This window comes from Amphiprion ocellaris, chromosome 11 (genome assembly GCF_022539595.1).
Source record: "Amphiprion ocellaris isolate individual 3 ecotype Okinawa chromosome 11, ASM2253959v1, whole genome shotgun sequence".
In the NCBI taxonomy this organism is placed as follows: Eukaryota; Metazoa; Chordata; class Actinopteri; family Pomacentridae; genus Amphiprion; species Amphiprion ocellaris.
This window is the reverse complement of record NC_072776.1, coordinates 10,355,806-10,365,106: the sequence shown is the minus strand read 5'-3', so window position 1 is coordinate 10,365,106 and position 9,301 is coordinate 10,355,806. Positions and strand designations below refer to the sequence as shown.

At 39.5% G+C, this 9,301-nt stretch overlaps 1 protein-coding gene across 1 annotated transcript; it reads left to right on the top strand.

Annotated features, from left to right (window-relative positions):
- The first annotated feature begins 4,147 nt into the window (after nt 1-4,147).
- tank (TRAF family member-associated NFKB activator) lies at nt 4,148-9,030 on the top strand. The gene is made up of 8 exons (XM_023281071.3): nt 4,148-4,323; nt 5,206-5,347; nt 5,582-5,690; nt 5,877-5,947; nt 6,697-6,755; nt 6,864-6,982; nt 7,581-7,978; nt 8,596-9,030. Exons 2-8 carry the CDS (start codon nt 5,249-5,251, stop codon nt 8,764-8,766), a joined length of 1,026 nt encoding a protein of 341 aa, XP_023136839.1. The 5' UTR covers nt 4,148-4,323; nt 5,206-5,248; the 3' UTR covers nt 8,767-9,030.
- The last annotated feature ends 271 nt before the right edge of the window (nt 9,031-9,301 follow it).

Sequence of the window (9,301 nt, the reverse complement as noted above, 5' to 3'; positions counted from 1 at the left end):
ACAGTATTGTCTGCAGCTTTAGCTTCTGATGGAAAATGGCTCACTGGTCTGCTCTGATGTTTTACACACCTACTTTCACGTATTTCAGGAAAAAACACATCGTTTCATAGACGAGATAAATAGTTTAAACAATGTGCCTTGATTGATTAAATTACACAATACCATGCATTTTTAGGAAGATATTTGTGGCATTGTTGTCGCTATCAGCTTGATCATTTTCCTTTCCTTTATAGTTTGTGGGTCTCCTGACAGCCAGGTTTTCTTTTCACTCTCCTTCACCTCTCCCCGGGCTGCTGAAATCTGATCTGTGTTTCCCCTACATTCCTCCTCTCCCCTCCTCCCACTGCATGCCAGAGTCCTCAGCTCTGCCCTCTGTCTGATCTCAGGTTTCTGCAGACCTACAGCACATTGTTTATTTTCCTGGACATGGAGGAAACATGGATGGACCCTTCATTGGCTCAAGATTTACTGCTGAGCCAGGCTCCAGTGTGGTGTGTATTTCAAATACCCCCCTATAACAGCATGCCTAGCATCCTTTTCACCACTGACACATCACAAAGGGAAATGAGATTGTCCACCTCAGGCATATAATGTTAGATGATTTCATCAGCTACGGCACCAGGGTATCGTGCATACAAATAATCTTTTGATCCTGCTAATTGCAGAGATGACCGGTATATGTAATTCAATGAAGCATATATAATTTTTTCCTATGGTGGACAAAGGGCAAAAAAAAAATATATACCCTGGTGATGCTCGAGAAGGACAACACATCTCCCTAGAGATCATTTGTACTGAAATTTATGAGGCCTCTCTGCACTTCTGATGCCCCCTTGTAAGTAGTGAGGTCAGGGTATATGGCAAAAATAGCTTTAGGACATCCGTTTCTCAACACAAAAACATGTCTCTGCTCCCTTTATGGTATACTGTATATGTCTGTTTTAAATGGCTGCATGTAACAGAGACTGATTACAGGTCTGAAGGTTATCAGTGGGTTACAGTCAACACCCAGCACCTTTGTATTCCGCTTTGACTTACTTTTCTCTCAGCTTTTATGGGTTTGTGGAGTGCACTTATACTGTGGTCTTGCAATGCAGGAAATGCACTTATAGTTGACGGAAATTCTTCACTGTGAAATGCGAGATAAATGACGGCGTGCACGCCTTTCTGCCTATGTGCCTAGAAAACAGTAATGCATTGTGGAGCTCTGTGGAGGCAATTGTGATTTATGGGTTGCATAGGGGGAGAGTGAATAAAGTGCGTTCAGTACTTACTTTGGAGCAAGCAGCCAGAAAGAGAAAAAGAAATCAAACAGAGCAGATCACCATATGAAAGGGAACAGAGTCTGTCTCATCATGTTTGCAGTCATCTTTAGTGTGGTTTATTCTCACTCAGACACGCTGTGCAGAGTTGGTGAAGAGCAAAGAATACACTGTAGAAATACTTCAGTTGTTTTCTGATGTTTTCTGTAACATATTAATGCCTTGAGCAGCCAGTCGTGTAATAGAATGTCCTCCTTAGGAAATATGAACAAAATGAGAATTGAGGACTGAACAGAAAGAGAAAATGGTACTTGAGGTGAATGATTATGTGGTCATTGAAATGACTCATATGCCTTACTCAGTGTTCTCTAGTAACATCATTGCTTATCAGTATACCACAGTCTCAATGACATTTTTTTGTTTACAAGAACCACAAGACAGGGGTTATGTCAGATTGCCATAAGTTCAAAGCAACCATGAAAAAATATGTGAAACCCTTAAGATGTCCTGGTGTTCTCTTCGAGGAAGTCTTCGAGAGTTGAATCGGGGTTGTTTGTGGCACTTTGGGTCTGTAAGTCATTCTCAGGAGGAGCAGAGGTTGAGGTTTGGAATGTCAGTGAGGGTCAGAGATGAGAACCTCAGGAAAAGGACTGAGGGAAATGACCTTTTAAGGAGCCTGTTCGCTGGAGTCCCACCGTGATGGACAGGTCACATGAAGGTCTGCACTAATTCATACTCAGACCGATAATGGAGACAAGAAATGCTCATGCACTTACCCTGCTCTGTCATTTGTTGGCACCTCTGGATTAAATCAGACACTGAGAAAGCTCATTTACCAAAATGCATACTTCTCTATCTGTAAAAACGTAAAAACTAAAGTGAAAGGCTCATTTAAATACAATTGGGAAGAAAAAGTGAAACTTCAGACCAGATAAATTTTCTCACAGGAAAGAAGTGAAGATGTTAATCAGTAATTCCAGCATCAGGCCATGGTGAGGTAACACCCAGCTGTGTTAGAAACTCAGCTAATGAGGCAGGAAAAACATCTCAAGAGATACTAACACGTGTCCATGAGTCAGTGCATAAAATATATTTATATAGTGTGTATAGCCTCACATCATAAGCCTCCTCTGTACTCTCAGGGTCTTCAGTAACCTCCAGATGAAGAAGTGAAGAGTGCACATCAGCTCAAAAAGGCTTTCTTAGCTGCCATCTACTGGTGACTCTTCAGATGCTGCTGGTATTTGTTGGGTCGCTCTTTGCTTGGGCCGGTCTGGGACGTGTGCATTTAGTCAAGGCCAAAGATGATGCAGATCTGAAATATGGAAAATATATGAAGCAGTGAGTGATTGGAGAAATGATGAAGCAGTAGCTGTCTTGTAACAGGAAGGACATTAATCATAAATTCGTGGCACATCAATATTGTATGTTATTGCAGTATATGCTCATGCTAAAAAAACATACACCTATGTTTCATATTGGATTATCAATATCTGCTTTATCTCTGTCTAGTGCATAATTGTTGTCCCATATCTAACTGAATTTACATGTGACTTTGTGTGTGCACATCCTGTATATGTGCAAACAGTGTCCACGTTCTTATCTACAACATATATAGGTATGCATTATACATAAAGATGTGCATGTGTACATGTGTACCCATGTGTGTTCATTTGTTTACATATTGTTCATTTAAATTTGTCTTTACTGATAAAAAGTTCGATCAAATCAACAAAATTACTGAAATATAGTGAACTAGGCCTAGTGGGGCCTCTGAGGGCTACTTAGTTATTATTTCACACTTAGACGTATATGTATATATTTTATTTCATCTATATATATGTTTTCTATAACTTTTGTAGTGCATTTTGAATTATTGATGTACTGTTGAAGGCTGGACTAGCCACTAAGCAGGCAAAGCAAACAAATGCCCAAGTGCCCCAGGCCCCCCAAAAGACCTCCACAACCTCAAACTTATTGCAAATCAGCTTAATTAAATGCACATTTGTTTACTGATTGGAACACTAAACTACAATATCAGCTAAAGCATCCTCTGCCATATTATCTTATGTTGATATCTTGTCATGTTTATAGGCTCATACTCATATAGTATGGCGCCATAAATAAAACCACTCCAAAATAAGCCTTTTTATATTCATGGTAGATCCTAACTGTCCCCCTCTTTACACCGCATTCGTACAACCAGTTGCAGCAGGAAACGTTGGACTGTGAACCTTCTGATCTTATAGCAAGTAGATTCTACTTCTAGCTGCTATTCACAACAGGGAGCATTGAACTGCAGTTCTTAGCTCTATTTATTCCTTATTTTTTCTGTTGCAGAAAACTACTTTGATCACTATTTTACATGCAGTGCTGCAATACTTTTAAGTTAGGTTTTGTAGCATATAGCTCAGCCCTTTTACTATTCCCTTTTTCAAAATAGGGAGCACTGAACAGCAGTTTCTAGGAGACCAAGCTACTCACTCACATTTTTTATATGAATTGATGTCTGGTTCTTTTATGACACATGTTCTGTGTTGGTGATATGTGCATTCTCTGTATTTCTTGTATTGATCTTGGTAGGGTTTCAATTTCTACATAGCTATATGTTGTGTGTAAAACTGGGGTGTCAATAAAGTTGACTGGACTTGATGCCAGATACAGATCTGTTTACACTAAATCAAGCAGTAAATCAGTCACACTTGTTAAATAGTGTAAGAAATAAGATTTTGGAAAGTAAAAACAAAAGAGCACAGCATTGCTGAAGTTTGGGGACAGTTTTTCTGTGCACAACAGTCGGTTTGCAGACGCGTAGGCTGGAAGAACCCTGAACCAGCGCCGCTCCGAGCTGCGCGCTGATTGGTCCGCATCGAGTAAAGGCGGAAGTCTACAGAGCAGGGGGATTCCCCGAGGGAAGTTCCCAACTCTACCAGGCTATGTAAAACATACATTATTGCCATATCCTCTCCGGAGCTTCGTAACTCTGCATCTGAACGTCTGAGGACGACGCAGCGGTTGTGTCGAAACATTAAATTCGACTTTTTCAGTTACTCGAATGAAGGTAAGGAAGACGCGCTCTCTGGTAGCGAGGCAAACTGATGTGTGGACTTCTTGCTAGGTCGCTTTGTTTTAATCAAACACCGGTTGAATGAGCTATGGCTAAGCTGTTTAATGAATACGGGACTGTGTGTAGAAGGTTCACACTTTAAAATGACCCTCTGTTGCGTCTCAAGTAGTGTTATTGTCGTTTTTGTAACTCAGCCTGTAGCTCGTAGTGCTGCTCCAGGAGCTGCTGCTGCTGTGTAGTATCACTTTCAGGTACTGTGTTACTATGACATTTAGTAAGACGATTGCTCAATAATTGATGAGCAGCTCTTGGTGAAACTGCCACCTGACTCTTTCTTGCTGTGCATCATCTCAAACAGCTTTTTACAGCTGTAAATGTGGAGCTACATTTGTCCCAAAATTGGTAAAATGTTGTCTGAACTTCAGCCCTAACAAGAAAAGACAATCTAAGCACTCTGTTTGTTGCCTTGTACTTTGTGGTGCAATATACTGCACAGGCATTGAACAACTTAATTTATTTGTCATCATTCATCATCGCCGTTTCTTACAGAACTAGAAGGAGGTATCTGTGGTCGAAATGTGAATACAGCCTTTTTTAATCCACCAGACCTGCCAATAGTTTTTGCTAATAAGCAGATATTTTCAAGTTTGTTGGCTCAGTAGCTTATTTAAAATCCGCCAAATAATTTGGCAGCCCTGTAAGGATTTGTTAACTTTCCTTATTATTGTTTTAAGCCTGTGAAGAAAAGTTGTTTGCAGAAACATTATAAAACAAGTAAACAAGTCGTAATCTCTAACAAACTAGACTAGTCATTAGTAGTATGTGTCATTTGTAAGTAATTGTACGTTGTAAGACATTGTGTAATTTCCCTCCTAGGGCTCATGTCTGCTGTGTCAGTGATGAATGTGGAGCACAAGGCATGGAAAGGAACATCGCAGACCAGCTCAACAAAGCTTTTGAAGCTTATCGCCAGGTCTCCATCGAAAAGGACAATGCCAAAAAGGAGCTGCAGAAAATGGTAATGACAAGAAAACGGCTTTTTCATGTTTTTCATTAACAGCTATAGCACAAAGAAAGCATAACGGGGTAGCTTGCATTGTCACCTTCACTTGAAAGTACGTTTGCTCCTTTTTTGCTGGTTAAATAGCATGATTATTGCTTATATTTGTATCGTTAGATGTGTCACGTTTCAGCAATGACCTGACTGGATATACACGTTCCAGAAAAATAACAGAAACCTCATTTTTTACAGACTGAATATTATGAGCAATACACTCAAGAGCTTCAGAAGCAGATAGAAGACCAGCAGCGGTTGATTACAGAACTGGAAGCAAAGTTGTCAGCAACAAGGCAACCATCAGGTTAGTGAAATGTGCTAGATGATCTCTCAGCTTGAATGCTGACAAGGTCATTTAGTCCTGCGCTGCATTGCAATCTGGGCATTGAAATATAAGCAAATTGGAACGGATCTGAATTTCTGCTGAGTCAGCTTGATCTAGTTTTACCTCCTGTGCAAACTGTTCATTTTCACTGTTTTGGATTCTTAGGAGAGATGAAATGTGAGCCTTGCAACCATCTCCTTGATGGGGCCAGCACTTATAGGAAAATACAGTATCCGGTATGTTCACAGTTATACTCTTTCTACAGCAAGCAATGTGACAACAGCAGTATGATGGCTTTCAAAACAGGCCTCCCCCCCATGAATTTAAGGATGTGCATACATACAGCTTCCTCTCACATACATAGACGGTGAAGATACTTCTGCATAAATTTACTGCATATGTGTCAGTGCAAAAGGATGTTGTAATGCTGGTGCCAAGTGGGTATTGCATCAGTTATGAAGCTTAAAATGTTGTTTATCCATATGCAATCTGTATGGTTAAACAACTTTTAAGCATTTTCTTTGTGACCGTAAGGTCACAAGCACAAATACGACATTTTATTCTCTTTATGAAAGCGTTTTGCAGATGCTTTTAGGATATTTAAGGGACAATCAGTTCTTGTTCTAGTTTACATAAAAAGGGAATCTCCAAACATTTTCATAATTTCTCCATGCTTCCAATTATTTATTTTCCTATTATACAAGCATTCGATGTGGCCTGCATTGCTGCTGTAATAGTATCCACCCTCTGTTTTTCTCTGCACACAGTGTATCCACTTTTACCTCACCAGATGGTGCTAGAGGATAATATCGCCGCACCGTTCAGCAGCCTGAGCTTTGCTGTTATTATTTAACCAGCCAGGAAATATTTTTTCATCAGTCAATATAAATCTGTGATGTATAAATAGAACTGCAGATGTATCAACAATATGCTCTTGGATAATTGTTGTTAATTATCACTATAAATTTAATGTGTCTTTTTTCAGGAGAATATGGGCACTGTTGCTGTTGCTCCTAATTTGCCAGTCAACAGCAGCGTTGACTAGTATGTGTCTCTCCTTGCAAGACTTCTTTTGAAAAAAAATAAAAAATCATTGACATTACAATTGAAGAATGGATTTTTCCTCTCACACTCTACTTATTTATTTGCCAGTCAGGACATGCTGGAAGCATTTGAAGCAATTCAAGGCAAATTCCGACAGATTCGGTCTTTAACAAGAAGACAAAAAGATCATCTAAAGAGATTCCATGGAGGAAATGATACATCAAACGGTAATATTAATATTTACTACATATTACCTTCTGTTTTGCACAGTCTGAACCTAAAGACTTTTGTTTTCTTAATTCAGTTGTTTTAAAGTAAAGTTGTCAAATTGAAATAGGTTTGTGTATTTTGTAACAGCTTATGACTTTACTTTTGCTTTGTTCTTTAATGAGGTAACAACACTTTAATTAGGACTACATGAATGCCTGATTGCCTTTTTGAACCGTGGCTGGCCACCTCTGAAAATAATGTGGATAAACAAATGTAATAATTCCACTGAGAAATGCAGGATGTTGGCTTTGGATAGTAGCTGTAGAATGTATAATATAGCTTGGATATTCAAATAAAATTTTAAAATGTTTGAAAATATTTTATTAATTTATACTTGTAGAATCTAACTGATTATCTAGATTGGTAAAATATATATACCCCTACATATTAAAAGGACTAGTATAGGAATGATCTGCAGCTATTTGTCTATGTGTACAGCTTGTGAGAATGGGGTCAAGTTCAAATGTTCTTAAAGCCAGACGTGGATTGCATCTGCATGTTGACAGGAGAACGAAAGAACTGTGTAAAATGTCATACTTTTTGGCCTTCTGACAGATCAGCGGTTCTCCATGCCCATCCAGTGCACAGATCGTACCGCAGAGGCAGAGAGACCCTTTTCCACAGCTCTGAGATCAGCCGTGGATATCCCACTCCTGCCTGAATCTCTAGCATCGCGAGGCGCCAGCCAGGAGGACAGGGACTTGGTAGACTCTCTCACCAAACTCAGTGTCAAATTCCCACCCTCTGCGGACAGTGAATATGACTTCCTGAACAGTGCTCCGGAGCGACACATTGGTCTGACCATGCCCATGAAGCGGCCTCTCACTAGTGTCTCCTCCACACTGACAGAGGAGGAGCCCGTGGAACTGCCCATGCCTTTTGTCTACCCTCCATCCCCCTCCCATTCAACATCATCCTCGCTCTCCCAGGAGAGTGTGCGGGGACCCCAGCAGGTGAGAATCACAGGAGAAGGTCTGAGAAAACTAGTAGCAAATTATCAGTTTCTGATTGGTCTTTGCTAATGGAGGAGTGAAACAGTGTGAAGTCCAAAAATATCCCTTTGGCTAAACTTGAAACGTATTACTGTGTAGTGTGTGCTGATTCTTTTTTTACTTAAGCGTGGATGCTCTGGTTATATTTGGCATCTTTGCTGGAAAATGAGAGCCAGATGGAAGCACATTACAGTGTCTGAATCTGATGAAACAAATATGATGGTTAAGTGGGATTTTATTGCTGATGTGTATAAATGCCTAAGAAAAAATTGTGAATGACCTGCAGTAAGATCTAAAAGCTGGTCCAGTTTTTCATTATATGGCTCAATGTGTGGATCCCACCAACATGGGCATTTATTGTTTGGATGAACACATAAATATTAAGATAATTAAACCCTTGCGAATAGCAGTTTGCATTTGCTGCTGCTGAGTATTTGTTCAGACTATGTATTTGTATTCTTAAAAGCAACAGATACTTCAACTTTAAGGCCCATAGGTGCAGCATATTTTAATAGATTCATTGTAAGAGTTGTTTAGAGCATAAATAATATTTTTTTTGCGTTCATCCTGCTCTACAGCCTCTCTGGAGCCCTGAGCTGTGTGATGCAGTTGACGTGGGGACAGAGCTGGCGACGCCTCAAAGCAGCAGTCCGGATAAATGTGCTTTCTGCCATGCTGTGGTTCCTCAGGACCGAATGAACAGCCACCTCTACTTGCATTTCTCCCCTAATAATGAAGCCGACGATTGACAGTGGAACAATGACTGATGGGCGAAGCCCTCAACTACTTCAAGACTTTACTGTTTTCATGGTCTAGTCCTGCCTGCCATGAAGTACAAGCGCTGTACTGGATTTGAAATGACACTGCAATAAGACTTGAATCCATTTATTTAATATTGAAGAATTGATGGTACACTTTCTTGCCCATTATATTTTTCTAATATCACGCTGAGATTTTACAATGATGCATATGGTATATAAGAGCAAATAAACCAACATTTACTCTTGCAACAATTTTTAGCATTTGAATTGTTTTCAAACATGCAAACGTAATAATATATAACAAATTGGCGTGCCAGTGAATGTATCAATACATAAATACATCAGGTTTATTTTTTAAACATCTTTATGCATTTTTATTTGAAAAAATCAAAACAATTTCCTTCAAAAGACACTGATGAGATAGTTGATGCATTCAAATTTGCAATATTTTCTACAGAAACATTTTGCTCCTCGTTTATGTTGGCTTTGGGATTTTATAAGTCATAAAACAACCATATGTTAT

Coding starts and splice junctions, on each gene's coding strand:
- tank (XM_023281071.3), top strand. CDS start 5,249: ATGGAAAGGAACATCGCAGACCAGCTCAACAAAGCTTTTGAAGCTTAT. Junction 6,756..6,863: donor GTCAACAGCAGCGTTGACTA/GTATGTGTCTCT, acceptor TTTATTTGCCAG/TCAGGACATGCTGGAAGCAT. Junction 6,983..7,580: donor AGGAAATGATACATCAAACG/GTAATATTAATA, acceptor GCCTTCTGACAG/ATCAGCGGTTCTCCATGCCC.